Raw genomic sequence first — 16,264 nt, 5'->3', positions numbered from 1 at the left:
CCCAAACACAAATCAAGTTTTAACTTATTTTACATTAGTGTGTACATGCACACGTGTGTGTGTGTGTGTGTGTGTGTGTGTGTGTGTGTGTGTGTGTGTACACATGACAGCATACATGTGATTGGTTTCTTTCCCTTTACCAGGTCGGTCTAGTGATAGAACTCAGGTTATCAGACTTGGCAGCAGGTGCCTTTACTGACTCAGCAACCTCATCAGCCTTGATTTTTAAGTGATCAAGATCATCATCATTAATGGGACAAGACAGGAGCAGAATTACCTATAAGGGAGGTTATTTCAACTTCTAAGCAAAAGATGGAGGTGATGTGAACCAGGGATGCCCGAGAAAAATACTACCATGAGTGACTTGGTTTCAAATGCATTTTTGTTATAAATGAATGGAATTTCCACATGACTGGATGTCAGATGCAAAGATAAAGAAGACTACGTAAAGACAATACTTTTCTTCTAAAAACAAAGTCACAAGGATCACATACCGCAAATGAAATATAGAAAACAAGAGAATAGGCTGTTTGAACACAAATCCAATGGTTTAATTTCAGAGATGCTATATTAGAGATATTTGCTGGACTTCTAGGTGGAAATGTCAAATAGGAGTGAGGTCTTTAGGGCTGGGGATCTAGCTGAATTGACAGTCCTTGCCTAGCATGCACAAATCTAGAAAATGAGTTTGTCTAAGTGCCCAGATAAGAGTAGAACAAATATTAGCCAACATCAGCAGTATGTGTCTCAGTGGCCTTGACAATAGCAGTTCTGTGGAATGATGGAGTGAAACCCTGACTGGAGTAGATTTAGGGGAGAACTGGAGTTGATGGATTGGAGTCAGGGAGTAAAATAGTGTAAAGAACAAAATGCTAACATGAAGAAGATGAGTTCAAGGAATTGAGATGTCAGGGCACATCACAGTTACTGTATCACCTAGAACTAAGACAGAAGTATTAGTAGAAAAAGAATTCTAAACTGTGGTCTACAGTTTTCTAGAAATGAAGGAGTTCCTAAAAAATACTAAATGGAGTTGACATGTGGCCCAGCAATTTCCTCCTGAATACACATTCAAAGGAAATGATGGCAGGGACCAAAACATATTCTTGTGAAGTATTAACTGTATCCAGAAGGTGAGAACAGCCCCACACCGTTAGAAGGTGAGTATATAAACAGTGGAGCATTATTGAGTCATAAGAGAGAGTTCTGATGCGTGCTGCAACAAGAATAAACATTAAAGATATTGTGCCAGATAGAAAAAAACAGTCAAAAAAGCAATAGTATATGATTCAACTTATTTGAAATAGTTAAACATGCAAACTCATTGGGACAGACAGATTGGAGGTTGCCAGGTGCTGAGGGAAAGAATAGGAAGGTATTGCCTAATAGTTACAGTGTTTCTGTTATGAAGTAATGAAAAAGATTTTGAAATGCAGTAGTGATAATTTGAAACATTTATGCATCTACTTAATACTACTGAATTATATTACTAATATGGCTAAAATGTCATTTTGTAATACAGCTAGTATTTAAATTAGTAATGCAATTTACGTAAAATCATTGAGTTACACATTAAATAGGTGAATTGTATAGCATATGGTCTACAACTTAATGCAGTGACTAAACAAAATTAGAAATGAGTGGCTGTCCCAGAAGGCAGAGCAGATGCAGCAGCATGCAAGGCAGCAAGTGGTTTAGGTGGTGACTTGGAGAAATGTACTGCTGTGTGCTGGGGACCTGGGGAGAGCACTCCATTACCTAGAAAACCCACCACACAGAAACTTTTGGCCTAGACCACATCTAACTGACCAAACTTTAACCAAATGAATTTGGTGAGAACCCCATCAAAGTCTGTTCTCATGTTCAATCTGAGTCCCCGGATCAGAAGGTTAATGAATTATACAGACTCTTTTCCCACCAGCACCTTTCGGGGAAAGTCTGTTCCCACGCCATCCTTTACTGAAGGACAGAAAAGAACAGCTCTAGCCAACAGCACTGGAAGAAGCACAAGAGCCCATGGCCTTCTGCAGCCTCTACTCCATCCCACTCCACCCTGGCCTGCACTCCCTGCCCTCAAACCTCCTTGTCTACTTTATGGAAACCCATCATCAATAAGTAAATTCACTCTAGCACCTTTAATATATTCCTTCCATCTCTATATTCAGGCACTCTGTAAATTCAGACCCAAACAGCTATTTCCCAGCTAATCATGTCTGTAGCTGGGAAGTTTGCAACCTCTCCCCTAATGTGAGTTTCTGCCCTCCATTCCAACAAGCATCAATCCTTAATAATCATTCATTCTAGATTAGAATTAGACATTGCTATGAACATGCTGCTCTGAGACCATGTCTAACCTCCTCCCTTGAAGCAGATTGCTGTCCCTTAAACCTTGTATATACAGATACTCTGGAGCTGGAGCTGCCACTGCCTCTACATTGGTGCCTGAAGAAATCCCTCTTTATAAAATACAGATCCTTTACCTACTGAAAACCTTAGCTGGCTGATATTGATGACTATCTTTCTCCTCTGGAAGTGTGCAAAGTACCTTCCAGCACTATGAATCCTGGTCAGTAGGGGTGAAGTTTCTAGTTGGGCAAACACTCAATTTTTCCATGTTCGATTACAGAAGTTATATCTTCAGCAATAGGGCCTTACCTTACCAAGGCTTTTGCAATGGCTTGTGATGTTTAGGGAGTCTACAGGACCCCTTTGGCCAATGACTCAACAAGATGTAACCCATTTCTAGCATGGGGAGTTGGGGGAGTGTACTTAGTGACATTAGATGTCTAGTTGGGACATCATCTCCCCCATTTTATGGTGGCTCCATTTAAATTCCTTTTCAATATGTATATATTTATGAAGTGTCTATAATAGTAGCCTTCCATTTGGCTTCCCAAAAGATCTTCAGTGTTGTCCCTCTCCACATTCCTCCTTTTAACCTACCTTCCAATTCCCCTTCCCATTTAATCCTCCTATTCTAGTTTCCCATTTATTTATAATACAATGTTCTATTTCCCACTGGAGGAGAAAAGTAATCAACAATAAGATATACTGGTACAATAGTGGCACAGATGTAATGAGAGTAAACACCAGTTTTTGAAGTCCACTTTATGATATGGAACCAATATAGGACACTGCTGAAGTGGCCAATAACCTGAATTAGATATATCATGGGCCTTAGGGCAAAAACCTAATACTATTATTCTCCTAAAATAACATGGCAATAAAATTATTTCTAATAATATATTGCTATGTTCATAGACCAATGAGTTACTTAGCCCTCTTCAGAGAAGCTTCTTGTAGTAGATGATAATTAATACAGAGACCCAAAACTGTGTAGAAAGTAAGAAATTTTGGAGCACTCATCTCTAAATGAAATTTCTTTATCAAATCACTTTCCTCAAAGTTCAGAGATCTATGTGGAGGAGAAATAAAAAATATTTTAGATATCAGCAGTAGATGACTCCAAAGAAATAGTATCTTCCAGAAACAACGGGGCTGTCACATACAATGATACATATATGAATTCACAGAGACTGTGATAGCATGCACAAGATGGTTTGTACAAGTTCAAACCAGACAAAATCCAAGTGCGGAGATGGTGAAATAGACACAAAGTCCCACCCATAAACAAGAAGCTGTTTGGAATTGTTACCTGCTAGGAAAGGGAAAATCAGTTTTCTACAGTGGAATGTCAGTGTGTATATCAACTACACTCCAGGGCAGTCCTCAGACCCAGGAATAATTAGCCAAGACAAAATAAACTCTATTTTTTGTGCACTTTTTGTTTTGTTTTATTTTGTCTTATTGGATTTTTGTTTTGTTTTTATTTTTGTTTTAGTTTTTTAATTTTGATAGATAGAACAAAAAGTTAAGTATGTAGGGAAGCAATGGAAAATTGAGGGAGGGTAAAGAATATGATCAAAATACATTGTATGAAAAAATATTCTGAATAAATAAAGGTTCAAAAACCCTGAACTGCTCCCCCTTGTCCTTTGACATCTTTAGATCTTATTTATCATGATGCTCGATCACCATGATGCACCCAGATCTTTAACCTCATGTCTCATTGCTACCCATTCTGAAGTTCCTGAAACACTATCCATTCTTTGGTTGAGGGGCATCTAGGCTGCTTCCAGTTTCTGGCTATTACAAATAGTGCTGCTATGAACATCGCTAGCACATTATTCTTGATGATAGCCATTCTAATTGATTTACACTTCTCTGGTGATTTCTGCATCTGCTCGTCGGCCACGACAAACTTCTCTGAAGAAGTATCTCTTCAGATTTAGCCCATTTTTATTGAATGACTTCCTTTTAAGAACAAGTTTCTCTTTAATGTTTTTAAAATTAACATAGTCCCATGACTTCACATTTGCCCTTTGGGATAGGAGACATCTAACCCCAAAGGAAATAACTGCAGCTTATGAAACAAGTAAGTACCCACACCACAAATAAAATAAGACTAAACTTTCCATTAATAAAATACCAACCGTTTCTGCATAACACAAGGGAGAGAGGGCAGGAGAGAGGGCAAAGAGCTCTGTGTCTCCTGTATTACTAAAGCCATCACCTGGAATTGCACTCTGCAGATGGGTATGGACACTGGCAACAGGATGCCTCCCAACTCCTTTCTCCCCATGGCCATTGTTTTCTTTCTCATTTCTGGAGGTAAGACATGCTTTCATATGCTTTTTCCTTCTGCTCATGAGAAAGTTGAAATCTACATTGGTTTAATTTATGCTTAATATTCTACATAAGGGGAAAGGAAATGATAAGCCCCCAATCATTTTTTCTTTTCTTTAGCTTTTTTTCATTTTATATACCCAGTTCTATCTCCCTCCCCTTCTCCTAACCCTCCAACTTCCCCCCTTCTACTCCCCCATTTGCTCATCAGAGGGAGTAAGACCTTCCTTGAGGAGTCAACAAAGTCTGGCATACCAAATTGAGCCAGGACCCAGCCCCTCCCCTCTGTATCATGGCTGAGCAACGTATCCCTCCATAAGGAATGGGCTCCACAAAGTCAGTTCAGGCATCTGGGATAGATCCTGGGGCCACTCCCATCCTGCCCCCCCAACAGATCAAGCCATGCAACTGTCACCCACATTCAGAGGGCCTAGTTCGGTCCATGCAGGTTCTTCAGCTGTCAGTCCAGAGTTCATGAGCTCCCACTAGCTCAGGTCAACAGTCTCTGTGGTTTTCCCCATCATGAACTTGAAGCCCCCCTGCTCATATTATCTGTCCTCCCTCTTTTCAACTGAACTCTAGGAGCTAGGCCCAGTATTTGGCTGTGGATCACTGCATCTGCTTCCATCAGTTACTGATGGCTCAGCGGGTAAAGGTGCTTGCTCCCCCAATCATTTTTTAATGCACCTTTGGTCTTTGCTACCTAAAGGGCACACCAGCTTTTTAAAAATTTCCTAAGTGTCTGAGGTGTTAATATGAAAGCATCAGCCACATATGATGATTCTTAGGAATCAAGACCTCTACCAAGCAAGGTCTTTGAGTGGAAAGCTGCCAGTGCCAGTGCCATTAAAGTAGGGATGTACAGGCTACATTAACTGACCTGCCAGTTATATAAATACAACTGGATGCTCTCAGATAAGTCTTACACCCTGTGTTCATGTCCAGTAGTGGGATGATGAATAAAATAACAGTATCAGTGTAGAATAATCTTAATTACATGCATGCATGCATGTACACACAGGAGCACACACACATACACATGCATACATATGAATGCACACGAACAAATGCCTGTCCTTAATAAAACTCACAAATTAAAATTAGCAGGATGCTAGCTAGCTCATGGACATTGGCTCAGTTGACCATCTTAGTGTCTGTGATATCATCTCCATTTCACACTTGGGAAACCAAGACCAGAAAGGTTCTAAATTTCCTGAGTGTGCAGCTGGTTAGAAGCACTGGGCTTATGCTCCGACTTCAGATTCAACCACACCATCAGAGTTGGAATGCTGGCACAGGATCTATGCACCTATTCAAGGCCATGCTTAGACATCAGAAAATCCATGGATCTCCCAAAGCCACATGTAAATCTTTAAATTGCATGTGTATGCCTTATTTTATTAGATTCTCATAGCTCTGTAAGAAAAATGTTAAAAGAAAGAAAAGACAACGTAAAAAGCCATGACTGGAGAGGACTGCGCTTGACAATGAGAAAATATGGGTTTGCACTACATGGGACTGTGTTAGGACAATGCTTTGACATTATTAGTGGTATGAACTTGGGTATTTAAACTTTATCATTCTCATCTGCCTGGAAAAATACCACCCAACTTCCATTGTAGTTAATATTATGAGTGGTGTCAGTTACAAATGAGTGCCTGGGAATCAAAGATGCTCCATTACTACTGTTACTGTAGGTTCTGAATTTTTCTTTACTTTTAATATATTTACTAAAACTGCCACTGCAGACAATAAACTCACTATGAAATAGTGTGAGTTTTTAAGGCTAATACACCATTGCCCCACCTGTAGGGGACGTCAAAGTGCAGAAAAGAGACTTCCTCCCCACTCTAACCTCCCTGCACCCTGAGCTTTATAAAGTCGGCTGACATTTCCCACCTACATTTTGAATAGGTGGCTTGATCTCTGTTAAGGAAGAATTCAAGATACAGTTATGCAGAGAGATCAGGAAAAATTGCAGAAGCTGGGTTAAACTCAACCTGAATGATGAATAGCAACAGGTTTAAGTTAGACGTTGAAAAAAATATATATATGTATAATTTTGTTAACAATTAAAATGTTAAAGTCTGAAAGGATATTAAATCTGTGCCTCCAAAGAATTTAAACACGGTAGCTAACAGGCTCAATTTTTAAAATTTATTTATTTTTATTTTCATTAATGCCTTGCCTGCATTTATGTTTGTGTCAGGGTGTCAGATCTTGGAGATATATACAGTTGTTAACTGCCATCTGGGTGCTGGGAAGTGAAGCTGGGTCCTCTGGAAGAGCAGTCAGTGCTCTTAACCTCTGAGCCATCTCTCCAGCCCCAACAAGCTCAATTTAACATCACTTGGTGGATGTTGGTTTCCTTCTCAGGATCCCCAGCACACTGCCTTTTACTTAACTGACTTGAAACCTCCCCAGCCTCACCCAAAATCTTAGTACCTTCAAACCTCCTTCAAGAAGACTTAGCAGTTCCTGCCTCAGATCCTGCAGCTCTGTGCTGATACCCGGGCCAGATACTTCCGAGCATGAACACTGTCATCCTTTGCAAATGGCATGTAGCATGGGTCTTGCTGGTCCATATTACTTGTGCTCATGGTCTTGTATGGAGAGAACTGTGTTCCATCCACTTCTCTTTTAACAGCAGATGTTCAAAAATAGTGGTGGGAAACTGGAACAATTGTGAATTAATTAGAAAAGAAGTCCTGCAACAAAGGGGGTAAGGGAGCTGTTGAGAGCGCTTGCACAGTTAAGTCCTACACAGGACCCAGGTTCAGTTCCCAGCACCCACATGGTGACTCACTACCATCACAACTCCAGGTTCTGGGTATCCAGTGCTTTCTTCTTACCTCCAGAGATGTACATGCAAGCAAAACACTCATACACATAAAATAATAATTTAAAAAAACTGTAACCTCAACATCTATAAAGTGGAGGGTGGTATGCAATACAGACCAAGAATGTCCCGAAGATGGCTAACATGGGGCTTAGAAAACTTAGAAATTCAGTCATTGGGCTGAATTTCTTTCTAGGCAGATTAGCCCAGCAGATACATTTTCCTGTCCAGGCATTAAAATGCTAAGGTTTTGTTTTGTTTTGGTTTACTTACATGGGTACATGTTTTACTAACCGTAGATTTTTTTTTTTTTCATCCGTAACAACTAAAGAAGGCTCTCAGTATCTTCACTTCCCAATAAGAGAGTAGAGAATTAGTTTCCATGCAAACTGGGTAGCAGAAAGTCTGTTTGAGGCTAAAGCCAAGTCCTGGGGGGCCAATCAAGGATGCTGCCAACCCAATGTACCCTACTCCCTTCCAGCCCTCCTGTTTACGGCCTCATGGTGGTCTGGGATGGCTCTGCCACGTATCAAATGACTCTCTGTGAGATGCCATCTGCTGGCGATGACAGCCCACAGCGTCAAAATCAGGATAAATCCCTGCTTTCTTAGACACATTTGCTGTCCTCTGCTGCTCAAAAGACCACCTGCATCGGAATTGGGATGCTTATTTAAGACAAGTTTCCTGCCTCTAAACCATTCTCTCGGATGGGTCTGCAGCATGTATAGTTTAAATATGGGCTACGGGTTATTACTATAACAATACAGTCTGAGAACTATCATGCAAAAATAAATGCATTCTACATATTTGTCATTTAACCATAATGAGAAAAAATGGATAATAAAAAATAAGTGGGAAGAAGACAGAAAGTAGGGTAGGGAGAAACAGAAAGGAGAGAGGAAGAAACAAAGAGAGCATCAATTTAGGCACATGGAATAAAAATAAAATTTAAAAGTAGGGATGTTTACTTATAATAAAACTTAAAATAAGGCTAAACTCAGGCCTGACATGGCACATACCTGTAATCTTAGCATTTGGGAGGCAGAAGTAGAATGAAAGTTAGCCTTGGCTCAAATATATAAAAAAGAAAAAAAGAAAAAAATAAGAAAGTTAGCCTTGGCTACCTATCAAGTTTGAGACTAGCCTGGGCTACATGAGACCCTGTCTCAGAAAACAAAAAACAGAAGCCAAGCACTAAGCTGAGTTTGAGCAAATGCTATGAAGCAAGCATGCGTGGCTGGGAACACAGCCTTGGGGCAAATGCTCCAGCAGCAAGCACTAGCCAGAGCCTGGGAGCTTGATCTATTCCCTGGTGCTGGACACACATCTAAGAATTTGCAATGTATTTTTTTTTAGCCAAGCTTCCCTGGGGTAAAGTATGGTTCCATGAGCAAAGATTTCACTCTCAATCGATCTCTTAGTTTTTCCAGAATCCTGTAAGGGAATTATAGGAGGAAATGAGCTGCCACCTCATGCCAGACGCTACATGGCTCTAATCAAAGGGCTGGGAATCTGCGCAGGGGCATTGATCAACGAAAACTGGGTCCTGACCGCTGCTCACTGTGACCTGTAAGTCATCCCAGCTCCTCTCACTCCCAATGTTGACTCATAGCTGCCTAGTCCAAAGCCACAATTAGTGTGGAATGGAGACAAAAGTGGGTACACATAGCCAACACTATGTCCTGTTGTGATATTCACCTCACAAACACGGGCCAGGTAGTATAGAGTAAGACTGAAATGCACAATCCCACATCATCTAATCAACAGTATTGGAACTGGAACAGCACCCAGTTCACTTGCCCAGTCTAATCACCCCGACAAGTCTGTCATTATTTTCTTCCCTGTCTGGCTCATCAGCATCTTTACACAATCACTATCAATCACATTGAGTGTCTCCTATGGTTACAGCTCATTTATTCCCTATCACTGGTCTTTTCCTACCTTAATATGGTATTTTAGAGTGATCCCATGAAATTACTACTCTGTGAAAAAAAAACAATAGCAACATCCTATAGCTTAGACTAATGGTTTGAGTCATTTTTCTAAAGGCAGGTGCCTCTTGTTGGCAAGCAATATCCAGTATTTTCTGTTCTCTCTGGAACAAATTGCATGAACCAAAGATTCAGCTTTAAGTTATATATGAAGTTGTTCTGTGGTACAAAATAAAACTTGTCAGGCAAGAACATCAGCCCAATTTGTACAAACAAGAGAGCTAGCCACTGACAAACTCAGTAATTGACAGGACCGTTGTGTGCCAAGTTGACCCAACAAGTTGGAATACACCTCATCTGTCATTGGTTCATAGGAGTTGGCTCCAGTTCTGTTTGCTTCTGTATTTGTGTTTGGTGAGGGGGGCTCTCTGTGTGGGTCTGTGTACACATCCATATATGAGACAGCAGGGTCTATGGGGGTAGGGGTGGTCTCTCTCTCTTTCATATATATATATGAAAGCTGTCTGTGTCTGAGTGTGGGTGTGCAATTCTTGGTTTCACTGTCTCACTGTAGAAGCATCTCTTCCTCCCAGCTCCTAAAAGCTTGCCTTGGACCATCTTTCCTATTTTGAATACACAAGCAAGGTTCACTATTTTCTGGAGCAAGCCCAAGCTATGCCTTTGTGTTGGATCTCTCCATTGGGTGTCACCATCCCAGAAGGCCGCTAAGAGACAGACTTTGTTGCACAAATCCAAAGCAGCTGAAGACATGGGAAGTTCCTCCTTTAACACAGCAGAGCCCAGTTCCGCCAGCCAGACACCACAGTGCCTGTCCTGGGATTCCTGCTCTACACCCTCTCCAGGCCATTCCAATTCACGTTTATTTTCTAAGTCAGGGACTCCCTTCCTGGTTGCTTTCCCATTGGACAACTGGACTGTGTCCTAACACGTGGAAGTCTCAGGTAGAAGACACCAAAACATCAAAAAGGGTTCTATAATCCCTGGCCCCATTGTGAGCTTGTTTATAACTATGATGCCGTCTGCAAACACTGAGGACATTAACCCAGGAGCTAAACTTACCCTATTCTCTTACTTAAATACTGTATGATTTCCTTCTCAGGAGAGGCAAGCCTCAGATTATCCTTGGTGCCCACTCTGTATCACAGAAAGAGAAACTTGAACAGATGTTTTCCATTAAAAGGGCAATTTCCTACCCATGCTATGATCCTGAAACATTTCAAGGAGATCTTCAACTACTTCAGGTAAATATGTTTAGATTTTTTTTGTTTTTCTTTCAAAACTTTTAGTAAACAGTGTAACCAGAAACCAATGACTACATGAATGAGTGTGAGAACACACACACCACACAAACCAGCCCTCACAAGATGGACTCCAAGTGCAAAGCTCTTCAGTAGGGCCTGGATCCAGCACTTTGCCCCTGGTGTTCCTTCCCATTCAGCTCAACAGTTTCTCACAAATTCTTACTGTTGTAGGACCAGGCAGTCTACAGTGTTGCTGCTCATCAACCAAAGGCCACCAGAAGTACCCCCTAGTGAGGCATGTCTGTGCTGACTGACACTCAGCAGGGGAGATGACCACTCTGGGAAACTACTGGGGTAGACTCAGTGAGAGGACCTGGAGAGGGCCCTCTTGCAGGAGTCGAGCCTCTGCCTGGGAGTCTGGTAAAGCACTGAGGAACTTCGAGTCTGCTCTGAACAGTGTTGCAGCAAGTGAGCTAGCTCTATGATGAGGCATCGCTACAGTCTTACCCACCTAGAAAGCAGAAGGGAGAGAGCAATGTTGCGATTGTAAGGGCACAGCCACCATGAATTTTAGCCAATGGGGTTTTGTCATTTGGGGGTTGTGGACAATGACATCAGTTTTGTCACTATTCAAAACTTGACTTCAGAACCATCCTGTGATTGTTCCCTTCATTTGGCTCACCTTGTCTGGTACTGACAGTCTGTGAGATAGCTGAGAACTGCCAGGAGGATAGGGACCACTGATCAATGGTTAGTGCAGCCTGCCTACCTCTTATACAAAAGACAAGTTGTAAGTGGGACTTCCCCTAACAGTACTCAGTCTAGAGAGAGGCAGACAGGTAAACTACTGGCTCTGAACTGACAGTGTTCAGTTTATCCATAACCAAGACAACCTGGGAGCATCAGGGAAGAGCAGGTGGTAAGAGGATTCTGCTGGGTACCAGGAAAAAGGGAGGGACCAGCTTTCTAGATAGGAAGAACAGCATGTGTGGAATAGAATGGCTTGGAGGAAGAGGAGAGAAAAGGAGTTAGGATGAGATTTGAATTGAGGGTAAAGCAGGACATAGACTACAAAGGCTTTGTAAACCTTGGTTAGAATTTGAATGTTATAGAGAAGTGTTTTAGGCAGGAAGGTGATGCAACCAGACTCATTAAGAGTGATGTAGAGGGTCAAAAGAGATGGCTCAGTGGTTAAGAACACTAGTTAGTCTGCCAGAGTTCCTAAGTTAAATTCCCAGCAACCGCATGATGGCTCACAACCATCTGTAATGAGTTCTGGTACCCTCATCTGGACAGCAGGGATACATACAGACAGAATGCTATACACATAATTTAAAAAAAAAATGTAGTACAGAACATAGGATGAAGCACAGGACCAGAAGAAAGTGAGAGCAGAAGGGGCTCACAATTTCTCACATATTTGCAAATGGGTTGATGGTGAACTTCATAAGCAAGAATAAGACTGAGCCCAGGGATTCTGTATCCTTATCACTTGGGGTAAAGAGAGAGCCATGGGGCTCCATTTGCCTCTGACAAGACCTTCACCTTCCGTGTCCCCATATTTCCACCCTAACCTCTCCCTCTATTTTCCTAGAGACCACCAGCCCTGGTCCTCCCTAGTCACCCCTCATCCCTATGCTAATTTCTGCCTTGCTTCCTTCTCCATCCCCACCCCTTGGTTACACTTCAGGTTGAGTTTCTTCCTCTGTCTGCTTATGTTCATGAGTCCATAAGCAACTCTGTGTTTTCAGCTGGATGGTAAAGCAGCTATAACCAAAGCAGTGGGAATCCTTCGTCTCCCAAAAAGAGGAGAGGATGTGAAACCCCACACCAAGTGTCATGTGGCTGGATGGGGAAGCACCAAAAGAGATTCTTGTAAGGTTTCCAACATCTTGAGAGAAGTCAACGTCACTGTGATTGACCGGAGAGTCTGCAACAATCCAGAGCATTATGATTTCAAACAGTTGGTGGACAGCAGCATGCTCTGTGCTGGCGGCAAGCAAGGGGAAGATGATTCATGCAGTGTACGTAAATGAAAATGTCTAGCCATCCTTTGACTCTGGGGAATGAAGGGTTTGGAGGGATCTTCTAGGAAGAACATGGTGAAAAGCTGTCATTCCCTTTTATGTCTAAGGACCCCTGCTTGTCCGTAGAGTGACGGCACCATTCTCCATCACTTGGCAGACCCCTGGGGAGTGACTTCTATTTTCTAATGGTCATTTTCAGTACATGGCCAGAAATAAAGTTAAATGAGAACTGAAAATTCCTGGAGAAAAAAAAATAACCTAATTTTTTTTTGAGATATCAAAAGTGCCCTTCTGTCTGAGATGACTTAGCTAGGGTCCTCCTTGGAGAAAGGCATATTTGGGACCCCATCTCAGGCTTTCTAATTTCCTCAACAAATGTCTTCCTTTGACATAGTGAACAAGAGAGAAAACATACATTTTTTTTTAATTTTTTTAAAGGGACAGCAATGTGCTGCTGCCAAGTCTGAATTTGCTCCTCAGATTCTATAAAGGAGAGAATCAACTCTCACAAGTGTCCTCTGCACCGTGACACATGTGCACACATACTTACATATATACAGAGAGACAGAGACAGAGAGATAATCATTATTATTTATTAATACTAGTTAATTATAATTATATATCAATTGTTAATATTAATAATTATTATTTAATTGGAAAAGAGGACATGGATCAATGAAAGGAGACTTATATTCTGCCCTTGTCTTATTGATAGAAATTATTCTTTGCCAGGCAGTGGTGGTGTACACCTTTAATCCCAGCACTTGGGAGGCAGAGTCAGGCAGATCTCTGTGAGTTTGAGACCAGCCTGGTCTACAGAATGAGTTCCAGGACAACCTCCAAAGCTATAGAGAAACCTCATCTCTAAAAACAGAAAAGGAAAAAAGAAATGATTCTTCACTGCTGCAGGACTGCCTTTTGAAAATGGCAAATGACTAGAAAACCTAGATGCCCATAAGCTAAAAAGCCCCTACTACATAGATGCTAAGGACTGAAAAGTAGTGTAGAAGATTATGTTTTGTCTTTCACTTTGAGAATCTCTTCTTCTTGATTCATTTTCTCATTCGGTTTTGTTAGCGTATATGCAGTGTGAACAACAACGGATTCCATCATGAAAGTTTTACTCACACACTCACACACACACACACACACACACACACACACACACACACACACACACCATATACTTGTCACACATACTGTGTTGCCCTCCCTGTTCTCCCCAACCTGCCTGCCAGTCCCCTTCCTCTTTCAAACTCTCTCCTTCTATCATGTTATTCTGCCCCTTTGATTTAGTTTTTGTTTTTGAGATAGGAACTTACATTGTAGCTCAGACTGGGCTGGAAACTCACAGTAATCAGTAATCCTCCTGCCTCAGCCTCTCAGTCTCCATTTTTAATCTAGTTCTGTATATAAGAAAACAATGCGCTATTTGTCTCTCTGAGTATTATTTATCATCACATGCTTATCTCTAGTTAAAGGAAATTTAAGATTTATTTTTAAATTAGGAAAGAGAAATAAAAAGAAAGGGATGGATAGATGGATGGATGGATGGATGGATGGATGGATGGATGGATGGATAAAATGATTAGTAAGTGTCTTGGAAAAGCCCCATACTTAAAACACACGCCTTTCTGTTCCAGGGGGATTCTGGAAGCCCTCTGATATGTAACAACGTTTTCAGGGGTGTCACTTCCTTTGGGAAATGTGGTGACCCCAAGAAGCCTGGTGTCTACATTCTCCTTACAAACAAATATCTCAACTGGATACAGAAAACCATTGCAGGAGCCATGTGACATCATTCTTTGGAAGCAGACCCTGAGGTTACCACTTGAAGAGATCAAGCAAAGGGACCTGAAATGTCACCTATGCCAAGAAGCACTTGTCAGGCTTCAGAACTGCTCTGCCCACAGCATGTCTGACATGATCACCAGCCACCTGCTTGCACTGCTCTGTCAGTCACTTAGACTGCAGCTTCGCATTTACCTCCCTCTGTGGCAAGACTGAGCCCTGAGAAGAGGGGCCTCAGTTCAGAATCACTTTGCTTTGTTCAGAAAATAGGGGCTGATGCTGTGTGCTGTTTAAAAGAAACCAGTCCTGGGGAAAGCCAAAATATTCTCTTCTCTCCTAAATACAGCCCCCAAATACCTGTGGCCCTTAGAATGTGTGTGTGTGTGTGTGTGTGTGTGTGTGTGTGTGTGTGTGTGTGTGTGTACTTTTTTATTGTTTAAACTAGATTCTTCTCTCATACAATACACCCAACCAGAATATCCCCTCCCTCCATTCCTCCCTGCTCCTCTCCACCTCCCCCAAATCCACCACCCCTCCATATCCTTTTCAGAAAAGAGGAGGTTTACAAGAGACATCAGCTGGACAGGTTTAAACAAGACACAGTAAGACAAGGCAAGAACCCTCATATTGAGGCTGGCAACCCAATAGGAGGAAACAAATCTCAAGAGCAGGCAAAAGAGACAGAGATACACCCACTCCCTCTTTTAGAAGTCCCACAAGAACACCAAGCTAACAGCCATAACATATGTACAGAGGACCTGGTGCAGACCCCTGCAGGCCCTGTGCTTGCTATTTTACTCACTGTGAGCCCATATATACCCTGATAAGTTGATTCAATAGGTCATGGTCTCCATCCCCTCTGACTCCTACAGTCTTTCCTTGCCCTCTTCTGTGGAGTTCCCCAGTCTCTCTCTCTCTACATACTGTCTGGCTGTGGGTCTCTAGACCCACTCTCATCTGCTGCCAGAGGAAGCCTCTCAAATGATAACTGGACAAGCCCTGATCTATGAGTGTAGCAGAATGTCATTAGGAATCATTTCATTGATTTTATATTTTATTTTATTTTATTTTATTGCCATTCATGTTTGGTTCTACCCTAGGTCTCTGGGCCTAGGGTAGTCTGCAGTTCCTAGCTATCCAGGCAGTGTAGGACATGGGCTCCCTCTAGTGGTGTGAGCCTCAGGTTAAACCAAACGTTGGTTGGCCACTCCCACTTGTTCTTTGACACTATTGCCCCAGCACATCTTTCAAGCAGAAAAGATTGTAGGTGGAGAGTTTTGTGGCTGGGTTGGTTTCTCTTTCCATAGCCTGCAGAGTACCTTCTCACACCAAAGAGACTAGAATGTAGGAGTGAGGGCTCCATGCCTGCACCAGCTTAATCACCCTCTCTATGTTAAATGAGTTGAGTGGAAGTTGTCATTGACAATGCCCACCACCCCCCTGTCAGTTTTCAGAGGGCAACCTTCTGTCCTAGCACCAGCCTGGGTTGTTTAGAGATCTCCATGGGAACTCCTTGGTCAACAACTTAACCGAACGTAACCCAGACCCACCACCGGAAGCCTTGCCTGGCTACAAGAGGGCCAGTTCAGACTCTGTATCCTCCATTACTAAGAGTTCTCACTAGGGTCACCCTCATTGGTTCCAGGAAGTCTCCACTGAACAAGGTTTCCATACCATCCCCCAAAAGACCCCCAATTCCAGCTGTCTCTACCTGCACTCACTCCCTCC

At 42.1% G+C, this 16,264-nt stretch overlaps 1 protein-coding gene across 1 annotated transcript in view; it reads left to right on the top strand.

The window, feature by feature from the left end:
* Positions 1-14,541, top strand: part of LOC100751397 (granzyme A-like) — a 40,415-nt gene extending 25,874 nt beyond the window's left edge. The window contains exons 3-6 of the mRNA XM_027401446.2: positions 8,922-9,094; positions 10,577-10,718; positions 12,470-12,742; positions 14,389-14,541. Of these exons, the coding sequence (XP_027257247.2) occupies positions 8,922-9,094; positions 10,577-10,718; positions 12,470-12,742; positions 14,389-14,541 (741 nt within the window). The remainder of the gene's footprint in view (positions 1-8,921; positions 9,095-10,576; positions 10,719-12,469; positions 12,743-14,388) is intronic.
* The last annotated feature ends 1,723 nt before the right edge of the window (positions 14,542-16,264 follow it).

The sequence above is a fragment of the Cricetulus griseus genome, chromosome 2 (genome assembly GCF_003668045.3).
Source record: "Cricetulus griseus strain 17A/GY chromosome 2, alternate assembly CriGri-PICRH-1.0, whole genome shotgun sequence".
NCBI classification, from domain to species: Eukaryota; Metazoa; Chordata; class Mammalia; order Rodentia; family Cricetidae; genus Cricetulus; species Cricetulus griseus.
Note: the sequence above shows the minus strand (reverse complement) of the source record. Positions and strands in the feature narration are given on the sequence as shown.